This window comes from Xyrauchen texanus, chromosome 29 (assembly GCF_025860055.1).
Source record: "Xyrauchen texanus isolate HMW12.3.18 chromosome 29, RBS_HiC_50CHRs, whole genome shotgun sequence".
NCBI lineage: Eukaryota > Metazoa > Chordata > Actinopteri > Cypriniformes > Catostomidae > Xyrauchen > Xyrauchen texanus.
In genome coordinates, this window is record NC_068304.1 from 25812459 (window position 1) to 25827497 (window position 15039).

Here is a 15039-nt window from a genome sequence, read left to right on the forward strand (position 1 = left end):
AATATTAGCAGAGCTTGGTGATGCACATCCAATGCCTTCTGTGCCACGTCACCTGTCATAAATCCAGCATTGCATCTTTCAGTTATATTTAAAGTATCAATTTGTCATACTTAAGTTAAGATACCTTCATAGAAATTGACTCAAAAGTTAAAGTAGCTCATGAGAAAAATACTTAAGTAAAAGTAATGAAGTAAATTATATATCAAAAGTACAAGTAAAACGCATCACTTACAGCACAGATTTTTATGCCCATGGCAACTTTGTTGAGTGGCAGTGCATGCTGTAGTCCCTGTGTCTCAATCAGCTCCCTATGTTGTGGATCTATAGGCTTTCTTGAACATGAATTTGGCCACTGGCATGGGTGCTAATCCACTGAACATTGGTACAGTTCAGAGTCAGTCCCCAGTGACACAATAACAAGGTCACGTGTTTATACGCAGCTCTTATTAATTATCAACGTTGCTGTGTAAATGACACTGTCACAGATTTTTGTGGTAGATATTCAAATGTAGTTTTAATTTGAAAGATAAATGACAAACAGAAATATGAAGGAGTGCATTTTTAACCTTCTAACAACTCAAATATGTAAAAGATTGTTTCCCCTTTATGGTCATTATTGATGAAAGTCATTACAAACATCTAGAGGTCGACCGATAGTGGATTTTGCTGATACCGATAATAAAGGTGATGGAAAAGGACGATAACCGATTCATGGGCTGATTGTTTTTAAAAACGATTTATTGATTGTAATATAAACAAGACCAAAACATAGAAGAGACTCTTATGTTGAAATGGCAGAGACTTGGCCGGCCACAGAGTAACACGGAGGAATAATAATTAAAAAAACTATCATCAACTATCAGGTTATTTTTGCTGATAACCGATAGTTCCAAAAAGCATCTATCTGCACCATTAATCTATACAACAACATCTCTTTTAAAGAGAATATAAGGCTTTGACTTGGTTTTACTCTTCTGCTCTAACGACTTGAAAGACTTCAGAAGACATTTCTGATAAGGGGACATAGTGCGCGACGATGCTCCCTGGTTGTCATGTTGCATTGTTGGAGTTTTTAGGGAGGGAACAGTTCAGTGCACTGGAACATTTTGGGATTGAGACCTCCTTAGAAATGGCTGACTCCCTGATCAGTGCCCTGACTACTGAACTAGGGAGCTGAATGAGACACACACTGTATTTGGATGAGTTATCTCAAGAACTGCTCTGACTAATTCAATCATTTAAAACTTTCATGAGCGTTTTCCTTTCTTCCCCAGTGGAGACGACGCAACATGCATTTTTGGACATGCATTATTCAGCACTTTTTGAATCTTTTTAACCTATTCAGATGAATCAAATTGAAAAGATTCTACTCAAATGATTCTTTCATGAACCAGACCTCACTTCTGCAGATCTGCATGCAATATACACCTACAGCTTTTTGATTTTTTGCGACGTTCAGTTGCAAAAGTTACCAATGGGTCGGGAGGAATATGAAAAGGTATTCATTTTCTCTTTAAAATGTAGTGAAGTAAAAGTGAAAGTCAACAGAAATATTTATACTCAGGTAAAGTACAAATATTCAGAAACTGTATACAAGTACATTAATAAAGTATTTTTAATTCATTACTATACACCTATGGTATCTTTCCTTGGCAAAACCAGTTTACTGAGTGCTTGCAAATGTCAGTTTAAAGCATGATATTCAAGTCTGGCACTTAATCTGTGACCTCTTTTCTCCACAACTCTGGATCTTTAGCCCCCGATTACAGATCTTTGACTCCCTCTCAGCAAGATGACCACAGCACCTCCCATTTTGTTAGCACAAGTGATATATCAGATATATCAGCCAGGCCGGTTAATTGGCTGATATTTGGCCATTTCGAGATTATCGGCATGGGCCAAAAATTTTATCGATTTGCCGATCATTAAAAGTGGTCTTTCCCTTGTGTCAGTTTCAAAATGTACCAACAGACTTGTCAATAAATAACACACAATTTCTCTCATTTTAGCTAGCACTAGTGATAGACTTATCTATTAGCCAGAATTCATTTGCAGAGATTATCGGCATTAACTGATTTACATAAGTGCCATTTCCTCTGTCAGTTTCAAAATCTTACAGCAGCCTGGTCAGTAAAGAACAGAATTACTTTCACTTTTGTTAGCACTTGTGAAAGACCGATATATTGACCAGGCCAAGTAACTGGCCGATATTTGGCCATTTTGAGACTATTGTATTGGTTTATAATTGCTTGATTGACAGATTGATTGGTGTGTCAGTTTCAAAATCAAACAGCAGCCTTGTCAATAAATAACACTGAAGTTCTCCCAATTTTGTTAGTATTAGCAACATTAGTATTAGTATTATATCGGCAAGGCCATCATTATATGATATTTGGCCATTTTGAGATTATAGGAATTGGCATGTGCTTAATTGCCCGATTTTATCAGTTCAAAATTTAACAGCAACTTTGTCAATAAATAGCACATGATTTCTGCTTTTGAATTTTAAGTAAATCTTGTGTGAAAAAAGTGTCAATATAGTGTACGTCTCATTGGATATCATCGTATATATAATGATCAGTATAATACTGATCTGTATATATTGGCATTATATCTGCCATTTTCCACCCGGTACTATATATATATATCAACATTTGTCTAGCTGGTTTGTCCCCATTGGTCGTTGATAATCCAATATTGGCCAACCAGTAGTTAGCAACCCATGTATTTTCACATCCTTAACATAATTCACTCCAAATTTTTTGTGCGTTTATTGTTGTCAAAAATATTGCTGTACAAATTAAAATGAAAACATTCCGTATGCGCTCTGTTGCTGTCAGAAATAAAGACAAACCGTGAGTTTGTGCATGTGAATGCTTTAATATATACTGTACATCCGGATGCCCTTGAAATGAGTGAAAGTATTGTTCCCTCTGAAATGTGACTTCTGTGGTTGGATGCTTTCTGTTGACGTCCTTCTGTTTCTAGTCCTTCAGACTACTGCAGTTTGGATTCTAATTGCCTCACAAATGAACTGTAACTTATTGAGTATACTTTGATTATGTACTGAAGCGTTGTGCAGTGATATGTTGCCAGTTCTATTAATTGGGGGCTGATTGATTTTGAAGTGTTTGTTAGCTTGTACTCTTTATTTGCTGAATGTACACAGAATTTTGTATTGCGTACAGTATTTAGCAAACTGCTCACATAGCAGTGTTGGAATAAACCTGTTGTATCCTCCTTTGTTTTCAAAGCAATGGATGAACTAGTGATTTTATGGAGACAGTGAGATTCAGTATTCATTATCCGTATGTAAGACTTGAACAAACTGAACAAACTCCTCACATTTAGGGACATATTTACTTTTCCTTACATAAAAATCATTGTAAAGGCAGGCTTTATTGGTATACCGTATATGCAAGTGCTTCTTACTTGGCAACTAAAATCTCTGTCAAATGATCAGTGTTTAACAGTTTAAAAGTGGCTAAATTAGCCTGAGATAATCTTGCTAAGACTTGGCTTCTGATTATGAAAGTGTGTGAATGACATTTTTAAATGATGACAGTCAGATTTAAATTACACTGTGACTGGCTAGTTTTGCAAAGGGAAAGTATCTTATTTAGATCTCTTTTAGTAGTAGTTACTCACAAATGCCTCATAATTTTGTGATGACTTTTATATATAGAATAAATAAAAACTCTCATTCAGAATACACAAAATTATACTTTGTTGAATGCAAAGTAAAGTACATTTTGGTTCATTTCGTTAAAAATATTGAACTGAACTGAAACAGTTGAATTGAGCCAATGAATATTATTTTCTTCTCGTTATTTTAATTATTATTTTAAATAAAAATGAGTAGGAATACTTTTACCACATAGTAATTAATACTGTTGTTTTGTTTGTAATGACTCGGTAATAGGAAGCATCGTTTTTATTAACAGTAATGTAGAGAACTCTGTGTTGGGGTAGGCTCAGCATCGCTCTGCTTCTCAAACTTTCAAACTTTTGACCTCTCTTTAAAAAGTTTGAAAAAGTAAATGTTTAGTTCCAGTAAAGTGCATATTGTTCGCTGTACACTGATCAGCTGTCATAGTCATACACTTTATAGGTTGGTAATGTTTTGTAATAGAACATAAACCTACTTTCTCTGATGTTCCTTATCTGCTCCTCTGTGTTGCACCCATGCAAATAAGATTATAATTGATAACTTCATACTATATCAACACAACAGCCAAATGTCATTTATTCAAATGCAATTTATGACAAACCAATTATAATTTGTTTTATTATTGCAGAATTTATTTGATCAATTTCTTAAAGAGAGAGAGAGAGAAACATGTTTGGTGTTGTTTTTACTATGTGCATAATATACAGCAAAAAGTTTCAGCATTATTTTGTCTTATTGTTTTCCAGTTAGAAATTCTTAATGTAAAAAAAAATATTGAATTTGAGAAGGAAAACTGTAAGATACAGAGAATATATCGTATAATATTATAGGTTTATTATGCTCACCCATTGGCAATTTTATTTTTCTTGTTTTAACATAAATGTACCTTTTTTATTTTTTTAAAGAAGAAAAAACAATGTGCCAATGGAATTAGAAAATGAACTTTATTCAAGAAATATTTGCAGGAGCTACCTAAGTTTGAAGATCCTAAGTGGTTTGAGACTGATTTCCCAAAACCTGGGCCCTCTGACTGATGAGAATTGCATAGAAGCCACTAAATCTGATTGGGGCTAGCACATTTTTTTATTAAATGTTTTGTATAATAAGAATATATTGTCTGTGAACATTGGCATGTTTTCAGCTTAGCCAGACTGCAGTAATCCTAACAGTCAGCAGGGGGTGGGAATGGGAATCCTGTTCATGGAGTGGTGGTGGTGTAGTGGTCTGAGCACCATAACTGGTAATCTGGTAATCAGAAGGATGCTGGTTCGAGCCCCACAGCCACCACCATTGTGTCCTTGAGCAAGGCATTTAACTCCAGGTTGCTCCAGGGAATAAGGGCTCTGTAAGTTGCTTTGGATAAAAGCGTCTGCCAAATGCATAAATGTAAATGTAAATGTTCCTGGGCTTACAGTACTTACTCTAACTGAAGAAGAATGTACTTTGAGATCAACAATCTGAAGTTACATGGTTTTCAAAAGGTTCCCTGCCTTATAATTCTTAGCATGTTATATGTATCTGAATGTCAATTAGCGGTAATATGTATAAGGATATCCCATGTACAGTAGTACATCCTCACGAAAATGACCACAATTGCTTGGTTAATAACTTTTTCCAAACTGTTTTTGAGCTTGAGGTTGAGTCGAGGCTCCATACCAACTTATTAATCATGCGCAGCTCAGACCCTTGGGATATGAAACTAGGATGTTTTTGCGGCCTGAAGGATGGTGTGAGCCAAACAGCTCAACGTGGTTCATATTAATGAATCTCTTTCTCATAAAGATAGCAGCGTGTGAGAAGTATTACATATTTATGTGCCCTGCAGGCTGTGAGGGTGGGTGAAATCCACCGTGCATATTGTCTTGATTCTCATACTCACCTTTACTGTTACACTTGACTTACATCTCCATCACTTAGGGACTGAGGGAGTTATGATAAAGTCTTTAACGTGTTTGGTTCTTATGAATTATTTTGGATTTTAGATTTTGTGGACAGCATTTTTTAAAACACATGTTTGATGAGTCATATGACCTGCAAAAAGATACACTTTGGGACTGTAAGCACAATTGTGTATGTAATTTAGAAATTAAATCAAATGATTGAACAGGCTGTGTTTTTGCAGGAAACTTTGTCTGTCAGAAAGCGAACAATTGGCATATTGCAGCTTTTGTCCAACAGTATAAAATCACAGAGGCAGTGATCAGTGGCTTCCATATAAACATGTAAGAAATTATATGCAACAAACACTTACAGTAAGAAACATACCTCTGCCTACAAAATGGTACAATCAATAGCATTTGATTGTGGAAGACTAGATCATAATATTGACACAAAATAACAACAATACAAGAAGTCAGAATTTTACATGCTTGGGGGAATAAAAAGAAAAAATTGCTGTTGAAAAATGATACTATCCAGCTATACCTCAAATGCAAGCAGACGTCAAAGTAATAATGTAATTGATTTAATAGTTCTGTCCTTCGGTTAAAAACATTAAACTGAGGTATTGACTGTCTGTGGTCATTAAAAATCCCAGGGTACTACTTTTTAAAAAGTAAGGGTGCAACCTCAGTGTCTTGGCCAAATTTCCACCACTGACCCTTCTCAATCATGGCCCCCTAATAAAACCCATCCATGAATTGGCTCTATTGCTCTACTATTTCCTCTCCACCAATTGCTGGTGTGTGGTGAGCGTACTGGCACACTGTGGCTGCCGTCACATCATCCAGGTGGCCGAGGAGAGTTCCCTCTTCACTATGTAAAGTGCTTTGAGTGTAGTGTCAGAAAAAGCGCTTTATTTGTGTCAAATTCATTCATCCAGTAGTTTTTAATAATACTGAAGGGTTTTTGGCTTTCCAGGGTAATAATTTGTGTTTAAAACAAAAGTCTTAGTGGGACCTACATTATAATTATTTGATGTGGGTTAAATCTTTTGTACCAAAGAACAATATATTGATCAGCTGATGACTCAAGAACAATCTTCAGACATTAGTTATTAGACATTGCCTATTTAAAGATCATAAAGTCATAAAAATTGTATTGAATAACTATTGTTTTTATTGCCCTCGACCTCACAGCCAAGATTAAATATTGTATGTTAACTACCAGCAACAATGTTAGCATCTGTAATTTATCTTTATCTCATAACCAGCAACCCAAAAGATATGTTTAAATTTATTAAGCAAAAAGAATAAATATACTGCACATCCAAAAAAAAAATCACTTCACCACCACAAAATGTCTTGGTTACTGTCGTAACCTCCATTCCCTGAAGGAAGGAGTGAGAGGTTGTGTCGACACTAGGGATGACTCTTGGGAGCCCCAAACATCTCTCATCTTTGAGAAAAGGCCAATGGGAATTGCTGAGTGGAATTTGCATGCCACTCCCATGGACAAACAGGTTTAAAAGGAACTGGATCGCAACCACTCTTTCAGGTTTTGCATTGAGGAGCCGAAACAGGGTCCCGGCCAGGCTCCCGGCAAGGGAGACACAGATTTGCCCTCAGGGAAACTATACCATGGAAAATACGTTACCACAGGTAACCAGCACATGTGGTGCACCTACCCTAGTATAGGGCATACTAGCACAAGTACTGGGCCTGGCTTTGAATTCCTCCGCCCAATTTGCCTGCTGCAGGGCTAAGGAGGAAGGACATCCAGTGTTCACCCGTCTCGGGAACTCGCATGGGGAAAAAAGCGCAAGTCTTCCCTTTAGGGAGGGGAAAGACACCGTGAAAAAGTGGTACACCTGGCAAGCTTCCCGCACACTTACCTGTTTGTACCTGTCAACACACAGGACGAAACTGGCTCAACCCGGAGATTATAAAATCTCGTATTGGGTGTTGCCCAGCTCGCTGCTCTACAGATGTCTTCTAGAGAGGCATAGTCGGCTAGTGCCCAGGAGGACACAATACTTCTAGTGGAGTGTGCTCATAGTCCCAAAGGGGACAGCACACCCTGGGCCTGGTATGCCAAAGTGAGGGCATCCACGATTCAGGGAGCAATCCTCGGTTTAGAGACAGCGTTCCCTTTCCACTGTTCCCCAAATCTGACAAAGAGCTGCTCTGATCTCTGTGCGGTCCAAGTAGATACGCACAGCATGCACCGGATAGAGCACCGAAAAGGCTGGGCCTGCCTCCTCCTGTGGCAGCACTTGCAGGCTCACCACCTGATCCCTAAAAGGGGTCGTGGGAACCTTGGGCACATACGGGTCTTAAGACCACATGAGAGTGCGCCAGACAAATCTCCAAGCTGGTGTCGCTGACAGAGAACGTCTGCAGTTCCCCAACCCTCTTGATGGACGTGAGCACAGTCAGGAGGGCCGTCTTCAATTAGAGAGCCTTTAACTCAACTGTCTCTAGAGGCTAAAAATGGGGTTCTCACAGGCCCAGCAGGACCACGGAGAGATCCCACAAGGGAACGATGCACGGCTTAGGAGGATTCAGACTTCTAGCACCTCTAAGGAACCTGATGATCAGGTTGTGCTTCACCAGGGACTTGCGTCCAGCGCATCGTGGTGTGCTGCTATAGCGGCCACATACACCTTCAAGGTGGAAGGGGACAGCTGCCCCTCTAGCTTCTCCTGCAGGAAGGAAAGCACCGATCCGACTGTGCATCTCTGAGGGTCTTCACCTCGGGAAGAACACCAATTCACGAACAAACACCACTTCGAGGCATACTGCTGCCTCGTAGAGGGAGCCGTGGCCTAAGTGATAGTGTCTACCACAATGGTGGTAGGCCTTTTAGGTTTTCCATGTGTGGAGATGTGGAGATTCGGAGGTCTGGGCACGGGTGCCAATCAGATCTACCTGTGCTTCACCGAATCGACTCCAAATCAGCTGGACCACCTGGGAGTGGAGTCTCCACTCTCCACCTGCTGTGAAAGTGCATCCGCTGCGTGGTTGAGGTCGCCCGGCATGTGAGAGGCCCGCAACAACTTCAGTCTCTGCTGACTACAGAGGAGGAGACGGCAGGAGAGTTGCGACTTGCAACGTGAGTGTAAACCGCCATGCTGGTTTATATACGCTACCGTCACCATGTTGTCTGTCTGTCTGGACCAACACATGCTTGCCCTGGATCAACTGCCAAAGCCTCCACAGGGCCAGCAATACCACCAACAACGTGAGGCAGTTGATATGCCAACGTAGTTGCATAGCCCCTGTCCAGGAGCCCGCAGCTGCGCATCCCATAGGCCCCAGCCTAACTTGGAGGTGTCTATCATAAAAAATACATGCCTGGACACTATCCAGAGTCTAACTCCATCCCGAGAAAAGAAATGCTCTGAACCGGGGAGAGCTTGCTCTTTTCTCAGTTGATCCAAAGCCCCAACCGGCTGAGGTGCCTGAGCACCAGGTCCCTGTGCACACTCAACAGATGTTGAGAGTGAGCTAGAGTCAGCCAGTCGTCGAGATAATTGAGGATGCGGATGCCCAACTCCCTTATCGGGGCAAGGGCTGCCTCTGCGACTTCCGAAAAGACGTGAGGTGACAGGGACAGACCGAAGGGGAGGGCCTTGTACTGACACACCCGGCCCTTGAAAGCAAACCAAAGAAAGGGTCTGTGCCAAGGTAAAACCGAGACATGGAAGTACGCATCCTTCAGGTCTACCGCCGCGAACCTGTGCAGGGCCTGGTTCAGCATTTGCAGGTCCAAGATAGAGAGTTGGACTTTGAACTCATTGATCACAGTTTGAGTCCAGCCAAAGACTCACGAAAGTGAATCTCATTCTTCATCTCGGCTGGAGGGACAGGCTCTATCTACAGAAGGATCACGATATCTGCACGCAGGGCAGTGGTGTTCTCACCCCTCACCAAGGTCCGAAAAAGATGATCTGTCCGTTAAAAAGAGGACTTATGTCACCCTAGGCAATATACAGTACTGTGCAAAAGTTTTCGGCACTTCTGAAAAATGTTGCATAGTGAGGATATCTTCAAAAATAGTGACAAATAGTTTTCATTTATCACTTAATGTCATACAAAGTCCAGTAAACATTAAAAAAAACTTAATCAATAGTTGGTGTGAACACCTTTGCCTTTAAAGCAGTATCAATTCTCCTAGGTACACCTGGACACAGTTTTTCTTGGTTGGCATATAGGATGTTCCAAGCTTCTTGTAGAATTTGCCATAGTTCTTCTATCTATTTAGGCTCAATTGCTTCTGTCTCTTTATATAATCTCAAACTGACACAATGTTCGTATGGCTTTGTGGGTGCCATAACATATGTTGCAGGGCTCCCTGTTCTTCTATTCTAATCTTTTCTATTTGCAAAAGTAATGTTTGGGAGTCTAACATTTATATTTCCTATTGGCACACTAAAGCTAAAGATATAAATAACTATTTTAAGACAAATGCTTTTGCGAAACATCTTATGTGCCTAAGACTTTTGAACAGTACTGTATATAAACATGTAAAACATTGATTCAAATAAATCCAATTGATTCAAAATTCACTCAAATATGCGAAAACAGAATGTGCACTCAGAAGTCAATGCCTCTGTTAATCAGCAAAGTGGGCACACTTTTTCAGCCAATGTTGGTAATCTCTAAATACCAGATATGACTGATTAATCACGCTGTTAATCTGTCAGTCGATTAATTGATCTAGAGCTATAATAATGCTTAAATATCACAATATAGAGAGGCATAACACAAATGCCACAACTAAAAAAACTCATTTCCCCACTTATCCAGTTGTGAAAGCAACCTGGTTCATAGAATGAACATAACTCCATATACATTTTTGCAAACTGACAATAATGTGCTGCTTTCCATGTTTTGCTGCAGTTTCCTGGTAAAATAAACACTAGAAGCACTACAACAACTGTGAGTTGTATACATTGTCACACAAATCCTGAGTACAATAGCTAATTATGACTTTATAAACATGTTTTTTTCACTCCATTACTCACCCCAGCTAGATGTGATGATATCAAAACACTTTTACTGTAACGCATCATTTGAAAAAGGGACATTTCAATGCTTGAATTACAGACCCACCTACTGTTCATTTACACACTAATTCCAATGTGATTAGCTTGCTTGGTAGACCACCTGATAGAGAGTTGGACTTTGAACTCATTGATCGCAGTTTGAGTCCAGCCAAAGACTCACAAAGGTGAAAGTGCCATAGAATCTACACAAAATGACTTGGTTGCTTCAGAAATTAATTTTTTATTTTGAATTGGAATTTTAAAACACTATCGGTTAGGTATTTGTTAAGGGTTAATGATGTCTGTTTTGCTAAACTCTGATTTATCTTTTAGGACACTATAGGTTAGGTATAGGGTAAAGTTTTAGGTACGTTTTACTCATTAAAACCTTACCTGAATTCACCTGAAAAACCATGTCTGATTACAACCTAATTTCTCTTGGTTTTGGTGCCCCCTGCTGGACATTTTACTTGGAAACTGAAGCCAAATGTGTAATGTGACATGTAATTCCAGTTTTGCAAAAACTTTGTAATGCTGACATAAATTTCATGAGATCAGGCTGCATGAAAGAGTCCTTCTTTGCTGTCATTGTCTCACAGCATTCAAGGATATGGAATCATGATGGCTGTCACTGACTGTGGGGTTGTGCTGTGGAGTCTGTAGGACAGAGCTCTAGCTGGTGGTGGCCCGACAAAGGAGGGATTGAGAGGCAGAGGCGGCAAGCTAATGGTATGCTTTGTAACAGCAGGAGGCGTTGGCTCCCTGAACCCACTGTGCCCTCACTGTAAATATCAGCATTGGCATCTTAGTGCAGCTTCAGATTGTGTGTCCTGTTCTGGCAGAGACAGAAAGGAGGAAAAACAAGAGATAGCACACACAGAGACAGGGTCGGTGCTGTTGTGATTCTTAGAATGGGGAACTGCTTCGGTTGTGATAGGGACTTAGGCCAGGAGACGGTTCTGGGCCGACACAAGTTTGCCTGGCCAAGGACAAACAAGGCTATCTTCGGAATAATCAGGTACTTATCTCTCCAACACCTTCAGCCTGACATGTGAACAATACTTCAGTTCAATTTGTTAACGGTTTAAAATATGCTGCTGTAAAAGGCATATTGACGTGTTTTGATCAGATACAGTCTGAATTGCATACCAGGGTACCTGGATACCAGGGTCATCATTCTGATCTGTTTTCAAGATGAGTCACAGTTTGGCACTTCTCTCCATTTCTTAAAGATACAGTATTTTAATTAATGCAAACATATCTGTTTTCATATCTGAAAGCACAACAGTCCATTCATCACTGTTCTTATATTATTTTGTATTCTACAGTCTGCTAGGCAGTAAACACAGGTTGCAGTACCACATGCAGCTGATACTTTCTATGGCGAGTCTATAGGGAGGTATAATTTCGGCCATGCCCAATAAATGTGTTATAAAGAGTTGTTTGTACACACTGATGAACAAATTTTGCTAGTTGTATTTTAAATTTTTTCTTGCTAGGATATTACAAATGAATGCCAGAATTTTCAATCAGTGGCCCACAAAGGTCTTGCAGGGGGTTTGTAGACATATATACAATGAACATCATATACTCTATTTATTATTATTTTTTAAATATATATATATATATATATATATATATATATATATATATATATATATATATAAACATCGTATACATGTCAATGGCTATTTCTAAATAACATTACACAATGCAATAGATATTACAGAATGTAAATTTATTATAGAATGTTACCCAGGTTTTTATTTTTGTATTGGGGTGCCTGGGTTGGCGGAGATTCTGGAGGAGGCATCCAATGGTCTGTGAATGTTGGAAAGCCTTGTTATATATTGTTGAATGACATGCAGTATGCAAAATTCACTGGATTTTAAATACAATTTCCTATAACCTCTAATAATTCTATTACGCTATGAACCATTTAATCAATATAGTCTAACATGGCTGCCAAAGTTGCAGGAATGAAGATAAATTATCCATTTGCCACTTCCATGATTTAGAACTGTACTTTGCAAGTTTTCAATTAGACACGGCAAATCTGTCAGGGTCTAATCCAGGGTTCTTCAATAGGTCCCTGACACACGAGAGACCAATGTTTTGCCCACACTAAAGGCCTGTTCACACCATATTGACTTATCATAATCCTTCTTTTTTAATTTATATATGTCTGACCTTTTTCTCTTGGTCAGTTTCTCTGCCATTTGTCCTCCCTTGAGTTTAGAAAGTTCGCATCACCCAGATTTGACGTCGCTCTTCTAATTAATTTCCCTCTCGCTCTGCCCCTACCTCCCATCCTGTGCATGTGCAAGAACCACCCCTGTTGCTGATTGGCTGGAGTAGTGTTGAGCGGATCGGTCTGTTCAACTTTGTTTTTGTACCATTTACAGAGCCAGGGCTGTGTACAAATCCTAAGAAAATTTCAGCCCACCCACAGAATAGACAGCTAGCTGACTGTGAGTAAATATTTGCAGAATTTGACAAAAAGTGTATTGGATTAGAATTACCGAGTGCCCATTTTAAGCATTAATTTACCTACTTTGGCATAACTGTTTCATTATGTTCTATCCATGGTGTTGATACATTTTGAGGAGTAAATAATCTGTGTTTTTATGTGAGTGAGATGAATAAAGAGCACTGTTGCATAAATATATGTCCTATTTATATTTGCACATGTATTTTTGCACGAGTATATTACAAATGGACTCCCAAAGCGAAATACTTTTTTATAATGTATGGATTAATACAAATACATGTGAAATAATGCGCATTAAGATGAACATTGTACAGAAAAAAAATCATAATTTTTTAATACTTTGCTAGCTTATCCTTAAGAACAATAACAATTAAATGGTCTTTAAATGGTCTCTGTTGTTTTAGTGAAAACTAAGGTATTTTGAATTATTCATTACAACATTATAGCACCAGGCTGTATCATTATTTCTGAATCATTAAATCTCACCTTTGTTGGTAACACAATTATTCTGACTCCCATAACAGTGCAATATATCAAAACTGCAGCATAATACTGGATTGAGAGAACAGTTTACCAACAAAGCAGGTTTAGATGCTCTCTCTATAAAATTGTATTATAGACCATTTCAAGGACTATTTGTCAGTTTAAGGAAGTAACAACTTTGCCCCTTATACATTTCCAGTTATTGTTCAAACTCATTTAAAAAAAACTGTCGGATGAGCTTTATTCATAGAGACTTTTAACACGATTAACTTTACTAACGTTAACGTGATTGTGATAAAATGTCAAAGCAAACACAATTGGACACATGAGCCGCAGCTGTGAAGGAAGACGGCTGGATACATGCAGTGCTAACAGTTGTAGCACACATCTTATCTCTGGTAGGACTTACAAATTAGCAACACAAAAAAGTAAATCCTTACCTTGTCCACAGCTCACAGACAGCTTCATTGAATGGCTTCATTGATTATAATAGGAGCGATCCAATATTTCTGACCGTTTTGCTGAAGAAATATTTGTGAGCATCTAACCTACGATACACTTTCAACAACACGTCTGGATAAGTCCCTTCAGATAAACACAAATTCCTTTGTTATTGTTTACATCCTTAAAATTGTCTATATGGATTACGTTTAGGGCTGTCACTATGGATTATTTTGGTAATAGAGTAATCTAAAAAAAAAATCGGACAAATTATTTAATAACTCAGATTGCATGGAGTTGTCAAGGTGATGTCATGTTTGGCTAAAATGTATTAAAGTTTTTTGTTAATTACGATTGAATAACAACAACAAAGCAATTGTGCAAACCATTTCTAAAGCCAACAGACACCCAAAGCTGATCTATAATATAAAAAGATGTATATTCAAGATAACAGAGATTGGCTTCTCCTGGTGTACGCAACATTTTAAATGCAAGATCTACTTTTTCTTTAACTAGTTCAACATGATCTACACATTTTAGTTTAGAACTCAAATATGGCAAAACAGGTCATGGAAATAAAATATTTTATCTTTTCAGAAACAATGTGTGCCCAACAATCTTGTTTATTGAGGATAATTTATGTGGTATATTATTATTTTATAGAGATATAAAAGTCATTTTATTTGTTTGTTGTTGTTTTTTTTTAGCTATCACTTGCATGCAAAATAGAATACAAAATTCACAGTATTCATGTGAGGGAAATATTTCACTCTTGCGTTGGGCTGCAGCAGTTGTGGGCATTGTTGCACGTGTGCTTCATGCAGATCGCAAAAGCTTGTCACTTGCCAAGTACCATATAAAATGCCCTTAAGCATCTGGACATAGTGCAAAATGATTATATAGATAAATAGCTTTAGACTGCATTCCAATATGTTTTTTGCTGAATTCAACGTGTCACGTGTGGCTGTCACGATGTGGGAAATCAGGAGAGGGCAGACAGAAGGTAGGATCCAAACGTGGCTTTAT

At 38.5% G+C, this 15039-nt stretch overlaps 1 protein-coding gene across 6 annotated transcripts in view; it reads left to right on the forward strand.

Moving 5' to 3' along the window:
• LOC127622895 (pleckstrin homology domain-containing family A member 7-like) overlaps positions 1 to 15039 on the forward strand; it is a 128973-nt gene that overhangs the window by 5284 nt on the left and 108650 nt on the right. The window contains exon 1 of one of the 6 annotated variants that reach the window (XM_052097037.1): positions 11429 to 11616. The exons of the other annotated variants lie outside the window; for them this stretch is intronic. Coding sequence (XP_051952997.1) covers positions 11510 to 11616 — 107 coding nt within the window. The 5' untranslated portion in view covers positions 11429 to 11509. Of the gene's footprint in view, positions 1 to 11428; positions 11617 to 15039 lie in introns of those variants that run through there. 6 annotated transcript variants of the gene reach the window in all.